General features: G+C 38.8%; 2 protein-coding genes across 7 annotated transcripts in view; one reads left to right on the top strand and one right to left on the bottom strand.

The window, feature by feature from the left end:
* The window catches only part of ODR4 (odr-4 GPCR localization factor homolog), an 80245-nt gene that overhangs the window by 24932 nt on the left and 39894 nt on the right, over window positions 1-15419 (top strand). The window lies entirely within an intron of this gene.
* On the bottom strand, window positions 86-3840 carry PDC (phosducin). The gene is made up of 3 exons (XM_015869878.2): window positions 3780-3840; window positions 1917-2077; window positions 86-1240 (listed from the first exon to the last, which is right to left on the bottom strand). Exons 1-3 carry the CDS (start codon window positions 3838-3840, stop codon window positions 713-715), a joined length of 750 nt encoding a protein of 249 aa, XP_015725364.1. The 3' UTR covers window positions 86-712.

Genomic DNA, 15419 nt, shown 5'->3' with positions numbered 1-15419 from the left:
TTTTGAGAGCTGTCAAGCTTTATTCAGAGTAATTACATAAGCACAATATACTGTTTTAGTAGCTTGCAAATATATTAAGTATTACAGTTGAAAACATGGAGCAATGATAAACTGAAATTAGCTGGTAGTTTGTTTGTGTTAGCTGTTATGATGAGAAAGTTAATAGAAGCACTGTGCTAACTTCAGTATTTTCACACATACTGAAAACTAAATGTGGAAACATGAAATAGTGTCCTAGGTACCTAAGCTGTTTAAGATTGCAAGGGCTTCAGGCTAGTTGTTTGCCCTAAAAACTAAATGAATGGATAAAGTCTTGTCCCTACTGAAAGTAGTTGGAAATGTGAATCTGTGGAGCCAGGACTCTCCATAATTTTGTTCCTGTTGATATGAAGTCATTTTTGTGCATAGCAGAGACCTGCTTGGGCCCTTAATTTTTCATTCTGTGTGTGCCTAGTTTCTTACAGATCACCAGTGTCATCTCTTGTTCTTCCTGTTACTTGTGCCTGGTGTAGAAGTAACTATGTAAATTCCTGGATGTTGTATGTGTTCTAACTTAAAAATTCACATGCTGTTAGTTAAGGAGTATTTATATACGCATATCTTACAAATATGTTAGGAAGCAATGACAGCCTTCTCTAAATGAGTTGGGTATTGCTGAGACTGATACATAATGTGCAGGAGAGAAAGGGAAGGCAGCAAAGACTATGGCTTTCTATTCAACATCTTGCTCATCCGTGTTGACATTTCCCAGTGCTGGAAGCTCCCTTTCAGGTAGCAGCCCATACTCATTTAGGAAAGACTCCACATCCACAGCAAAGAATTCCTCATTGAATTGTTCAGAAACGCTGATGAAATTGCTCAGAAGCTCTCCACCCTTATAGACTAGCAGAGTGGGAAGCACTTCATCTGAGAAGCGGTCTCCAGCCCCGGTGTTTGAGGCCTTGATCTTGCAGAACTTCACAGTAGTGTACTCTGCTGCAAGGCAGGTTAAGCTGCTGTTCAGAGCATCACAGCCCTTGATACCATCTTCATAAATGTGAACGATGACGGTGGTAGTTTTGCGTTCTTTTTCAATGGCTTCCAGGAACTGTTCTCCATTTTGCAGCTCACACAGATAGCCATATTTAGGCCCAAAACTCAGCCTTTGGTGCATATCCTGCATGCAGCGTTTACGGTATTTTTGTAGGCAACTTTCATCTTCTTTCTCATCATTTATTAATTCATACTCCTGCATACTCATCTGTGAATATTGAGAGAATGCTATATGAATAAGTGGTTGTTTATTGACAGTCAAACAGGAAGGTAAGAAGTTGCTATCTAAAGAACACTGCATAGAAAGGTTAGCTAGAAGAACAACTACTGTTTCTTTAATGCCTCCTGAAGAGATAGGTGTGAGGATCCCATCCTATGGCTTTTAAGCATATTAAATTTTTTTCAGTTGCCATAACCAAAGGTTATTAAATAAAAAATGTATTAAGATAGGGATTGGAGAAGGAAAGGTCAAGCTCCCAGAATTGTATGGTGCATTGTTGTGAAATATACTGCATATTTTACAGAGCTTAAAACCTTCTGGAGAGGGAGCAAGATAAATGGTTGGGTATGTGTTTTAGGTCAGATGCTGCTATTCTCCGGGCAAGTCAGTCTTTTCTCTTTGAATATGCTCTTACTCTTCAGTGGCACTATGTATGTAGATGCCACTATGACAGTGATATGATCTGTGCCCAAGAGGATGCTTCATATTATATTTACAATAGAAATACAGAGTAAAGTTACTGTCAGTAATTCTGATTTGTTTGTGGGATACGATCTCTGCTAAGCTACAGAGGAATTAAGGCTGGCTATTTCAAGATTTTCTTGTTTATATAATTGTGTGTTTTATATAATAGAAGTGGTTTGTTTGTTTGTTTTTCTCTTACCTTACGGCAGAATCGCTCTCTGGTATCTTTATCATCTTTACTGAAGGACCTGTGTGGTGAAGACATTTGTCTAAGAATTTCTTTCTTGCTCAAGGGCAAGGAGTCTTTATCTTCACTTTCTAATTTAAACTTTCTCCAGTCATTGATCACACCTTTGGGCCCTAAGAGAGAAGTTGTTAGATGAGAAACTGGTGGCAACAAGAAGCTTCCTTAAGTTTCCCCTTTATTGTCTTGCCTACGTATGCTGCAGTTTATCCACCCCTCTTCCCTTCAGAGTACTCTCTAGGATGGCTGAGAACCGGAGCTTTAGCAGTCAACATATTCATTAGCCTCCAGAAGAGAGTTTCTTTCTAAGCTAGATTTTGGTGATCCAGTTTATATTATTATCATAAAAAATATATGAGTGATCTACATGAATATTCAACAAGGATGAGGATGTGGAAACTGTTAAAGCTGATATCTTGGCCAAATCCAGTGTTTCATAAATGTAATTTTGCCTTTCCTTGTAGGCAGGATCTGAATGCATGCCAGGCATAACGAGTTGGCAGTCATTGTAAAACTAAAATACTGGAGCCCTCAAGATTTTATTTATTTTAAAATCCATGTATGTTCCACTGGAAGCAAAACCTACAAGGCAGTGGTCTAGTAACTGATTGTAATGCAAATCTTGCTCTTTGGAACTGATTGATTGAATTTGTTAAAGTTTGGAGTGGAGGAGGGAAAAGAAGACATTCATTTCAAAATTCCTATGTTGTTTTTGTCAAAACAAAACACTTAAATTTGCACCATAAAATAAAACCAAAGAATATTTGAATATTTTTAGAGATCAAGTTTACTTCTATGTAAATTCAGGAGCAGATGGTTAAGAAACTCTCCCACTCATGCAAGAGAGCAGTGTTGCCAGTTGCTAAGAATCTGTTTTGGATTTGATTTTGACATCTTGAAAGGCAGCTAAACGCAATACACCCCCTAAATGGAAAGGGAAGGTGAACAATCTTTTGCAAACAAGATTCCAAGACAGGAATTAACCTGTAAGTCTTGGCATAGTGATAAAGATTAAGAAAACAGTGACTTGATTTTAAAAATAATTTAGAAACCTAAGCATAATTATAGTGCCCTACATTTGAGTCTCCGAAAAATACCAACTAAGCCAACAGCAGCAAGGCTTCTTGGGAAAGAACCCTAAAAAACAAGAGCTACAAGTGTTACTACAGCACAAGAAAAGAAACCCTCAGAGCATAGAAAGGAATGTTTGTCTTAAAGCATATTGTTACCTGCTAGAGAGATAGGATGCAGTGATACCTGTCTATAGAGTACAGTGTCAGTACTCATGAAAAGGCATATTGATTGAGGGCTTAATTAAAAAGAGTTGTGATTCCAAGCAAGAATGTTTTTAAAGCTTTTAAATGCTATGCTGTGTTTGCTAAAAAGATGTGTGTGCAATTTTAGCACTGAATATTCCTTCCGAAAGAAGGAAAAAATAATTCAGCCTTTATTGTGGAACCTTGTAAACTAATTCTAGTATTAGTATGATTCTTGGTTGGTTTGTTTGTTTTCCATAAAAGAAGAATGGAGTTTGTGACTGAAACAATAAACCAACAAGATCTGCATTGGGCAGTTGCTGCTGGAGGCTTCTTCAGATGTCTGCGTTTTTCTTTGGTTTGAGATATGAGGAGGACTGTTACAACATTTGGTTTGGTATTACCTGCCTTTCCATGAGAGCTGTCACAATCCCAACTTGGAGCCTACATTTCTGTTCAAGGACTTTGGCATCCCAGTTAGTGTGGATGGATTCTAGGCTTCCTTAGTGATCAGAGAAAGCTTTGCTTATTTTTAGAAAACAAGTGTAGTCAGTTTTCTTGCCTGTGTGTGTAGCTTGTCCTTCGAAATCTTCTTCCAAACTGGTGTTTGCATTTTCTTCCATTTTGGTGACTGGAGTAGTAGATGCTGCAGGTTCAACAAACAAACAACAAAACAACACACACAAAACAACAACAACAACAACAACAACAAACAAGATAGAAAAGGGATATGTTTACAGCAGGATGGCATGCGATTTGTAGTTTCCTGCAGCAGTCAGTGAAGGTCAGAATACACATACCTCTAGAGTATCATCTTTAAAAAGCAATTGAGATGATATGTCAATCTCTTCCAAAAAATCTCTGGACAAAACCTTAATGAAAATGCCCAGGCTGCTGTTTCATAGTCATCACGGGATATTCAGAGCATGGTGTTCTGAATATAGCACAGACATAGTGCCTATAAACCTTTCTGCTATGGGACTGTTTTCCCCTTGCAGGTGGGAACCTATTAATTCTCCATTCTGCCGGTGTGTTCATTTTTAAGGGTTGCCTGAACTACTCATTTCTCATACAGAGCATGAAGCCAAGTATTTGTACCTGTTGGGTAAGGGACTTCAGGATGTCCTGGAGCTAGGCTCTACTGGCTCATCTGGGTTTTAAGGAACTTCTTCTACCTATAGAACAAACCCAAGAGCAAGGCATAGAACCATAGAATACCATGATACAGCAGTGCTCAGGCAACACCCTTTTGTGAGGAGTGTAGAACCACTGCTCTTGTAAGGGAAGAGAGAGGTTTCTGTGTGTAAAGAATTCAGAAGATAAGATGAATTTTGGGTAGTGCCAGAGCATTACAAAGCAGGAGGATTTGAACTCATACTGTTCCGGTCCAAGCTGGTGTTCTGCTGTTTCCTGACAGTCACAATTAGTGTTCTTGGGGTCCTCTAACTTCCACAAGCAGATCAATTTTCTGTGTCGGAAGTTTAAAGAAGTTTCCTTAGTAGATGAAAACTGTAATTCTAATGTGATCAAATGTCACTGTCCACAGGAGTCTTAAGAAAGACAATCTGAATGTTCCCATTTTTTCCAGACTAGGTTTATTAAGTTTTAGCTGTTCACGTGTTAAGGTGGAATCTTAAAGTAAATCCTAAGATGCCACAAAGCCAAGACTGGTATATTTGAAAGCTGCTGATGAGTTAGACCTGAATGGCATCAGCGTAGTCACAAGTGTGCACAAGAGGATATATACATTCCTTTTTTACCAATTTGCATCAAAGGATAGAGTGGAATGGTGGCTGAGCAAGACACAAGGGATCTGATTCTCATGTGCACTGGGATTAATCATAATTAGTAAATGTCAGTATAAGCCTTTCCACACATGTAGCTGGCAATTAATCGAACCAATCAAAATTAGTTTGGGATGAAAGTATATAAGAAACTAGTAGAAATTCTTTATGTAGACATATCTGTAGGTAGGTTTTTGACAGTGCGTAAACCCTGATTACTGGACCAATTTTCTTTCAGTTGATTTTGAATAGAAGTATGAAGCTAATCCCTTCTCACATATGCAAAACTGAAAATCTTTCCTATTACAGTAATATACAGCTCAGTGAACATGCTAGCTCAAAGCCTTGGAAGTTCATCTCAGCTCTTACCCTAGTATCTACAGGAAGCTGTACAGTGTGCTGATACTGAGGATATTTTTTCTTCCATGAGGACAGAGAAGATTGGATGATGGCAACTGATCAATTAAGAAATGAACCCCCTCTTTAAAACATACATTAGTGATCTGTTATGCCTAATAAAGATGAAACAATTAGATGAATAATAGCAACACAAAGTTGCATTTCACCACTCTATTGAAGTGACATAAGACAATGATATTAACAATATGCAGACTGGTAAGCTGACCATAGGCCTGGGAGCTGGGAACTCCTAAAATTCGATGGCACAGCCTTCTGCTGAGTCACTGTGAGCCTGGAGCAAGTCATGCAAATTATTATTCTTTCCTCTCAATGAAGTTATAAATATTTATAGTTCTCAGCTTGATGCGGCAAGAATCAGGCTGTCCAAGCCAGGTGTTTCCCAGTTAGGCACCCGAGGACACAAGCATATGAACATGTAACTGCAAGGAGATCCATGGGAAGCTATGTTATTGGATCGGTTGTATCTTCTGTACTACATACCCCTCCTTCCAAAATTGCAGTCCTGAGATCATCAGGGTAGGGAATTCTCCTGTGTCTTAGTGAAGTACTCAGATGTGTTCTTTGTTGTTTCTGGTTTGGTTTGGTTTGTTTGGTTTTGTTGTTTTTTTTTTGGGGGGGGCAGTGGGAGGGTGGGAGGGGGTGGAGGTGCTTGAGGGGTCTTTTGTGACACAAGCATGCTGTATTTCCTACATTTAAAATAGGTTCCTAATATTTGGATAAATACGAGGATACTGGTAACTGAGTTCTGCCAGCTCTAAAGCATGTTTTGCAAGTTAGAAATACACCCAGCCATTACTTGTACAAATGTTTAAAATCATGAAGGCAGCAGGATGCTGAGATAGCAAAGCAAACAGCGTAAATCCACATGGACAGACTAGAACATTTGTGTTCACTCTCCCAACTGTCGCTGTATCCCTATTGGTTGACTCACTGTGCTGTTTTTCAGGGATTTAAGGTCATCTGTTAACACAGTCCCCTTAAACCTGAATTGACCCTACAGCCTGCAGGATCACATTGCTAGGAGGCAATGGTTAGTTGCATGAGGGTGATGCGGATGAGAATTTTATATTCACTGGGAATTCCTTTGCTTGTTCCTTTTTTGGCACTTTTTTGGCAGTGGCGAAGCTGCTGTTCTCATCTCTCCAGATTGCTCTGCAACAGTGTAATTCTCCAGGCTTTTCAGTGGTTACTCAGGAGTGATCTTTGAGCGGAAGCTGCCAAACACAACAATACTGGGTAGCTTTGTGCTTGTGATATAAAGACTGTAAATTCAATTTCATTTATCTGCTATTACTATTTTTAGAATGATTGCTCCCATAAGCCTACAGAATTACTGAGCTTCTCTACTTTTATATTTCTTATTTTTGGGTCACAAGGTCACCAGAACTACAACTAGGAATTGTCACAATATAACCCATTAATTACACTATCTTGTGTTTGATGGAGGCTTCTGTGAAAAGGCATGTGAAAATGTGTTGATCAGATGGTTATAGGTAGTATATTTCTTGAGAAAGCTTCTTGTTTGCGTTCTATAGGGATGTCCCTGGTCAGTTGTAGCCATCTTGCAAAACTTCTTTCTGCTTTAAACCTGTTTGTTGTTTGTTTTGTTTTGGTCTTTCTGGAAATGTGCAGTTTCAGACTGTTGCTAAACATTTACTTTGTATGAGAGCACACGGTGAGAGCCAGAACATCCTGAGATGGGAGTCAAATAGATCAGCAACACGAGATGATGTGAAGTGATAATCAAGTGATAAAATATCATTACTAAAGCTGTTTTAGCCAAACTCTAAGGAAGTGTCTGTAGACCACTCAGGAGGCCAACTGCATTGCTATTGATCTAAATTATCCCCTTTGCAACAATTTAACAGCATGTGACAGCTAGATTAAGAAAAGCCTTGTGGGAAAAAAATAAATTTAGGAGAGATGTGTATTATACATATTGAGTTTCCAAAGCAGCTCAGGAAGAAAGCATGTAACCTGTGTATTTATAAAAGTAGTTTATCTTTGTAATATATTGGTTTTGCAAATACAAAAATAGTGCTGTTTAGTGGTAACCTATAGTTAGAGGAGAGAAGGGAAAAAAAATCTCTAAACAAACTGTAAAAGACAAGATGCATAATGTAAAGGACAAAGCCAACAAACAAAACTTGCTTCCTAAATTAAAAGTTTTTGCCAGTAGTCCAATAAGTAAACACAATAAATATTTTTCTCAACATATAAACAAGCTCTAGGCAAAAATTTCCTGCTCTCCACATGTACTAATCCTCCTGAAAATGATGATTTATTTACAAACTATAAATCAACATTATGCTGCTAATCCTTGGCAATCAGTGGAAAATTGCCTATGAACTGTGAAGTTTACTGGACTTGTGGAAATGGAAGGAAGAAAAGTAAATGGTGTCTCCAAAAGATCCTTGTCAGTGAGATGTAATTGCAAGTTTATATCTTGAGCTGTGTGTGGATGGTTGGTTAGCCAGCATATGCACCCAGATTGTCTGGTGAGGCTCTTGCCTAATGAAAAAAGTGCTTCAACCGCACTTCCCTCTATCCAAGCACAAATGTGAATCTCTGCTCTGCTTTCCCGGTGTCCATTTGCAGAATTTCTTCCCTGTGAGACACATCGCCTCTGTCACTTGATACTGAACTTAGCAGGTAGATGGGCACTTGATAAAGCAAGCAAGCCAAAGGAAGAAGTAGGTGTAGACTTGAATGTTTTAAATGTTTAGGTTGAATTTAGAAGAAACAAATAAAATAATATATTCTGAACAATATAGTAAAAACGGTGTTCTACATATTTTTCCTAATAGACTGGCAGTAGTACTGCAGCAACTCTAATCTTACAGTTTTATCACTTCGGCTTCTTATGTCGATACGCATTTTCCTGCAGGTATTTACCATTTTATGGTCTTTGTCCATGACAAAATAGTGGAAATAAAGAGACACAAGTGAAAATCTTGCATCTGAAGGACTCTGGTCTCATTACATTTGGTGTAATCCAATAGTGAGATCTGAACTTCCTCTTCTAGACTGTGTTCAAATGTTACTCCCAGACCATTTCTAGGAAGAGATCCTGACTGTAACTGGAACACAGCATCACCTGCACCATGTAGGCAATGGCAGTTTTTCAGCATAGCAGAATCAAGAGCCTTCCACATAGAAGACTGTACCTTCTGTTGGGACTGGAGGCAGTAGGCATCCTTCTGTGCTAGCAATAGTGACAGATTTCCGAAGAGCCTAATCCAGCTCACCAGTGTCACTGAAGCTTTCACAGTGCCTTTTGTGCACTGCAGGGTGTGATCTGCAGCATGGAATATAAATTGTGTGTTTGAGGTTATATTTGCACAGTTTGGTTAGTTAGGATGCATGTGCTTTAGCTCTGGACATGATCTTATTGCTACTCTAGTGACTATACAGTTACCACCTTTGCAACAGATTGTTCATATTTTGCTCCATGTTCTGTATGTTGTGTTGTTCTTTCTGTTAGTTACAATGCATGTTTGCATAATATAAGAAACTTGGAGGGGTGGGGTTGAAAGCACATCAGTATCGTATGAACCAGATGGTCTCTTCGTAAAAAATTTTAAAAAGATCCATCATCTGTCATGTATGCAGTTAGAATTGCAAGTGGCATTAACATCATTACGTAAGCAAAGGCAGTGTCAAGGTCTGAGGTCAGAATTTCAGACCAGTTGCCAGCACAGCACCGAGGGACTGGAAAGCCTTAAGCACCTCTAATCACCAGGAGCAGGTCACTGGTGCACCAAAGCAGATAGCTGCTGGCCAGAAGTGCCTGCAGAAGTGCCTACAGCTCCCTTTGTATTTAATGATGTGTGATAGTTTCCATCTAGGTGGGTAAATTCTGGTTTTGGAGCTGACCTTCAGATCTTTGGTCACCCCATGTGATCATTTGCAGCAGCGCGGTGCTGCTGAGATTTGTCAGTGAAGAACTAGATGGGTAGTTGAGCACTTTGTGGGCTTAGCTGGTGTGGTGTATCACACAGAGTTACACATCACAGTGTCTGAGGAAAAAAACAAGTCATAATTCTGGAGTGGGACCTTATTAGCTTAAAGAAGAGGTTTGAGAGGAAGAAACCCAGGAGGGGTTGACGTAGAAAGCTGTCAGCTTCACTGCAGATTACTGTGACTGATGAGAGGGTTATTGGATTATTTGTTCTATCTGCTTTGGAGCAGTTACGTTGTTCTTTATCTGTGAGGTGGAAACAGGTTCTGTTCAGTGTTTCAGTTATAAAGGCTTTTACTGTAAGAAAATTCCATAAATCCTTAATGTGTCCTGGCTTCACAGCATTGTATTAGGTTTAAAATCACTGGATAAAAATGTATATTCTTTTTTTTTTTTTAAAGAGTTTTCCTAAATTAGACCTATAATTATGCATATGAAAAAAAATTGAAGTGTTATGGATCATGTTTTGTAGTTTGCCAATTTCTTTCATTATTTAGTTATTCAACTGCCAGATCTGATTGTCTTTATAAAATTAGACTTTTTATTTTCGGGTTTCACTCTGAAATGGAGAATTAGCTCAACTTCTTTTACACCAGTCTACTTCTCCATACTATCACTATGTCCTGTATGGGGAGGGAGCAGGTAGGCATTAGTTTAAGATTAATATTACCAATTTTCTATTAAGATTAAGAAGATTTAAAACAAAACAAAAAACCAACCCAAACAAAAACAACCCTAAACCACAGAAAACCACCCAACGCACAGTACTAAAAACATAAGTGGTAAATGTCCTGAAATTCAGGATTTTACTCAGCAGCCAACATTTTGAAACGGGAATATCTGAGGTAACAAGCCTCAATCCATGTTTAACCTCAATGCCTGACCTGACTTGTCCTGCAAAAGTCAGGACAGATGTTTCAGTTGATATTAAAGTGTGTATTTAGTTTCTGAACTCTAAGTAAACATCTGTATGCCTGCTCAAAATTAACATATTCCTGAACAATTTGCTGGAGCTTTTTTGCTGAATAACACTGAGTAACAAGATGCTGCTGAGAGGTTTTTCAAGCTCAGTTGAGTGTTTGGTCTAAAATCTCTTGTCTTTAAACTAGAACTCAGTGACTGGAAACAGGCATTCAGAGAGGCTGAAAAGTTTTTGTGAAAAAGGCAAGACACTGACATTGGTTGAGGTGTTAATTGTGAAGGTCTAGAGGCAGAAGTACCTGGTGGGCATTTCAGAGGGGCTTAAGCTGCTATTTTCTGTCAAAAGGAAAGAGCCCCTGCAGGGAGTCTGGGGGAATCTTAAGTTGTGACTTTGACTGAAACTCCACTTGACTGTTTGGGTGTGATGTTTGATTGTGGTTGCCTGTTAAATGTGTGAGAAGCTGCCTACAGAAAACAGCAAAATAAGAAAAACAATATTTAATTCTGGTGATTTTTCTTCTTAGCTTGGTTGTTTTTTTTGTTGTTGGTTTTTGTTTGTTTGTTTTGTTTTGTTTTAATGTATATTTGTAATTGTAAAAGTATCTCAACATGCATTCTTGCTTTTGCTTTTTTTTTTGTAGCTGTACTTTGTTACCATTATGTGCAAAAGACAGGATTGACCTTGCAATCGGATTTGGTATAAATGCTGTGTCTACCTAAGCAGCTTTATATATTAATTTTATAGAATTAGGCAATTGAACAGAATTTGTTTACAACTGCTTTGAATTTTACGTTTTCTTAATTCCTGGCTATCTCTGACCATTCTTTGGGATATGTGAAGGTTTTGTTTGTCACATTCCTGTCATTTTAGAAGTTGTGTTCGCTTCTGGTTCTAACACTGGATAACAGCAGTACCTTCCACTGGAGCTGGACTTAGTCACCCCAGTTGAATTCCCTCTGAGAAAGAAGAACAGAGTGCAACTTGTAACTCTTAGGACAAGCCAGCTCTTGAGAGAGAGTATTAACTTCTTGTCAGTTTTATTTGGTTGATGTGTGTTTCGTGGTGATTGTTCTAGCATAAGGTAAGGCACTGCAGACCAAATAAGAATATGCTCTGTTAAGGAGAGGTATATTGATGAAGAACCCATCTTGAACCTGTGCTTTTAAGTAGTACTTGTGTCCTCCTTGCTGCCTTGTAATTGTTCTCTTAGGACTGACAGACTCAAGCAGACAGACTCACTTGTAATGGCAAAAGTGTTTTGTTTCTATATATTATTCTAATATAATATCTACGTTTTAAGGCACTGAAGGGTGAAATGTTTTCCTTTCTCAAAGTAATAAGTGGGGCTTCCTGGTTTGGAGGTTATTTTTCATATTTAACTTATCAGAGAAGGTATGCATGTAAATGTGGTGTATGTGGTAAAGGCAAAAAGGAAACCCGAATTGGATCAGCACGTCCTAAATAAGTGCAAAGAGAAAGTTTCCTCTGATTAACTATAAAGCTGTGTCAGTTAGATGTATGTTTTTTACTTGGATATTTGCCAAAGGAAGTTATAATTGTTTAGAATGCATTAAATGATGAATGCTCAAGTCCCATTCCAACCATCTGCAGCTTTACAGGGCATTAGGCTGGATTGCTTTTCCTTCTCACTCACATTATCAGGTGTAACAGTGTCTTCACTGTATGATTCTGACACTTCTGTGGCAACTCCAGATGCATGAAATGAAAACAGGAATTTATTCCTCACATTACTTTAACCAGATGATGACAGCCAAAGCAGACAATATTGTATGACCACAGAGAGCGCTGCAGAGCTGTAATTTCAGTAGGGTTTAAATTACTTATTAGTTTATTCCTTGCCTGTACTGTGTTTTTTTTTTGTTGTTGTTGTTATTTTTTTTAAACCACTGGTATCGTTCCAGTGATTTCACATTTTTCTTCAGCTTGCATGATTGATTCTTGATTATAAACAGTGAACTTTTGCCAGCAAAATTGTAAACAACCTTACTTGGCTTATCTGCTGGAGATTAGAATTAATGTTTATGCTTTCTTTATAGACAAAGACCAAGGATAGTTGGAGTGCAGTTACATATAGTAACTAATGCATTGACACAGGTTTTCTCTGACTGTGTAAATAAATGTCACAATTTGGAGAGAACACTGGTGACTTAAAGCATATGCCTTTCCTGGCCTACCCCAAAAACAGAGCTCGCATAAACAGCAGATTGAATTTATTTATGTAGGGCGTAACTTCTGGGCTTAATTTTCTGTGTGGATCTACATGTTCCTAAGACAGTCACATGAACTGCCACAAGCCCTGTTGTGAAATTAATTCTGAATATTTTAGCCTTTGCTATGGTCAGACTGTAGTTATATTAACTTTTAAGAAGTTAATTTCATTGCAGTGATCTAGTAGTGGTATTTTATTTTTTCTGGAAAGTGTCTAACATATTCTCCTTTCTTGTGTTAAGATGCGTCAGCATCAACAGAAAATGGCTTGTTGTAACTCGAAGCATGAATATCAGGAAGCTTATTTACCTGAGGCAGAGCAAGGGAGAATAAGGGAAAGGGGAAAAGGAAAATAAATGTAACAAAATTGTTTTCTCTGGAAAAGATCTTACCATGAATTCCTTTGATTCATATCAATCTCTTCTTTTATGCACCCCAGCCTGGTGTGTGCGCTAATACAGTGTTCAAATGCCAATTTACCTCCAGACAGAATTTGGAGCAAATTCAGTATTACGTGTCACCTATGTGATGTGAAAAGAAGCAATGCTTATTCAAAACAGAAGTAACAGTATTGCTATCCTAGGTATGGGCAAAGATATCTGAATTCCTTTGTTTCTTCAGTTCTAATTTCATGAACAAATTGGCAGTGCACTTAACAGCATGAGTTTCTGGTGAGTAAAATAGGAAGTGAGTGGCAAATATCTGAACACCATGTTCCTTGTCATAAAACCCATAGGCTGGCAGCTTGCCCTACATCCCCAACTTTTGCAACATCACTATGCATAGGTTTGGTGCAGCTGCTTCAGAAACCTGCTGTAGAATTTAGGTACTTTCTGCAAAGTGTCACAGTAGTTCTGTTCCATTGCTGCTGTGGCTGATGTGATAGAATCAGCCAGGTCCTCATCTCTTCTCATAGCAACAGCTGGTCAGAGTAATCTAAGATGGGATATCAAGAGTGTGTGCCCTGGTGGCGCAGTGGTAGAAATGCTGCGTTGCAACACCGGGGCCTGGGTTCGAATCCCCCCTGTGGCACAAGTGGTAGAAGTGCCCCTCTGCTACACAGGAGGGCTGTAGTAGTCCAGGGGCTGGACTCGATGATCTCTAAAGTCCCTTCCAACCTGCACGAGACTGTGATACTGTGATACTGTGTGATAGTAGAAATGTTCTCATGATGTTTTTTCTTCTCCCTCCAGATGCAGCAGAACGTAACACTTGTTTAAACGTGAGCTGCTGTAGATACCTGACTGTAGATTTTGAATTAACTGCAGCAGGCACTAGGGGTGGATGGAGTAGCAGCCATATGCAGCTTGCTGTATGTCTGAAGGGAGAAGAATTCTATAAGCTCTAGGAATAATAAAATCTGATTTTCTAGTGAATTTGGTGTTTAAAAGCTTCTTGGCATGGTTTCAGCCTTCCAGGGTTTTATTTTTTTATTTTTATTTTTATTCACCAGCGTTAAAGATGTGAATGCATGCTAGACTGCTCTCTCAGTCAGTAAACACTAGATAGTTCTGTGTGGCAGCAAGTAATACCTGTATTTTATGCATTGTAGGAGAGTCTTAGGTGGCTCATCAGAGTTCATACTGAACTAAAGCTTATCATTAAATTATAAAGTTCTAAAATTACTGATATCTCAAAAGACAGTTCAGTGGCCTGAAACCCTTTTGGACAGAACCCCATTTTTATATACAGATATGCTACACTAACTATTCTTGAGAGGAAACAGGTAAGGGTAATGGTAACAAAATTTTGTTTTCATTGGGAGGAGTGACATACTGGACCCCAAATAGTGCATGGACATGGCTATTGCAAGGGCACTGAGAAAATCCCTAAGGTTTAATGGCGCTATATTTAGAAGCAGGCTAAGTGGCTGGCATGTTTCCTCATTGGATACAGCCTGACTTTAGCGCGAGCAGGGAGGTGGTTGTCTCTCTGTACTTGTCACTGGTGAAGCCACACCTCAAGTACTGCATTCAGTTTTGGGCTCCCTGCTCACTGCTAGAAAGACATTGGTGCCCTTGAGCGTGTCCAAAGATAGGCAATGAAGCTAGTGAAGGGTGTGGAAATCAGCTCTTATGAGGATTGGCAGAGGGAACTGGGAGCGTTTAATCCAGAGAAGAGAAAGCTCAGGACAGACCTTATTGCCCTCTTACAGCTACTTGAAGTGAGGCTGTGGCAAGGTGGGGGCAGCCTCTTTTCCCAGATAGCTACTGGTAGTGCAAGAAGTTGCACCAGGGAGGGTAGAGGAAAATATTAGGAAAAACGTGCTCTCAAAAAGAGTGGTGAGGTATTGCAACAGGCTGCGCAGGGAAGAAACACAGAGATGTGGTACTTAGGGGTGTGGTTTAGTGGGCATGATGGTGATGGGCTGATGGTTGGACTAGATGATTTTAGCAGTCTTTTCCAACCTTGATTCTGTGATATTATGATCTTTCTGATGGTTTGTTTCATCCTGTTTGTCTGAAGCCTTAACAAGCTTATTTTTAACTAGGCTGTAAGTATGTTTTATCTGTGACAAAAAAGTGTTTTATCTGTGACCAAAAGTGATATATAACAAAATGGAGACAGCATTCAGCACACATGTGGGTGATGATGGGCATTAGTCAAATGCTGCCTTCTGGAATTTCTTTTCAAGAAATTAATAAGGTTTCCCCAGGACCAGTTTTGCACATCATGAGAGTTCAAAGGACAACACCATAAAATTTAGCATTGACATGTGTGGATTTGAAATTGCCAATGGAGGCATTTCATCATTGCATGATTTCAGAGAGGTGAAATGCAAGACTTTATCTCATCTTTTTTTTTTATTTTTTAATTTTTTAATTTTTTTATTTTTTTAAATACTCTGCTTTATTTAAAAATTTCAAAGACATTCCTTAGGGGGGG

Source organism: Coturnix japonica, chromosome 8 (genome assembly GCF_001577835.2).
Source record: "Coturnix japonica isolate 7356 chromosome 8, Coturnix japonica 2.1, whole genome shotgun sequence".
NCBI classification, from domain to species: Eukaryota; Metazoa; Chordata; class Aves; order Galliformes; family Phasianidae; genus Coturnix; species Coturnix japonica.
This window is presented reverse-complemented; position numbering and strand designations above follow the sequence as displayed.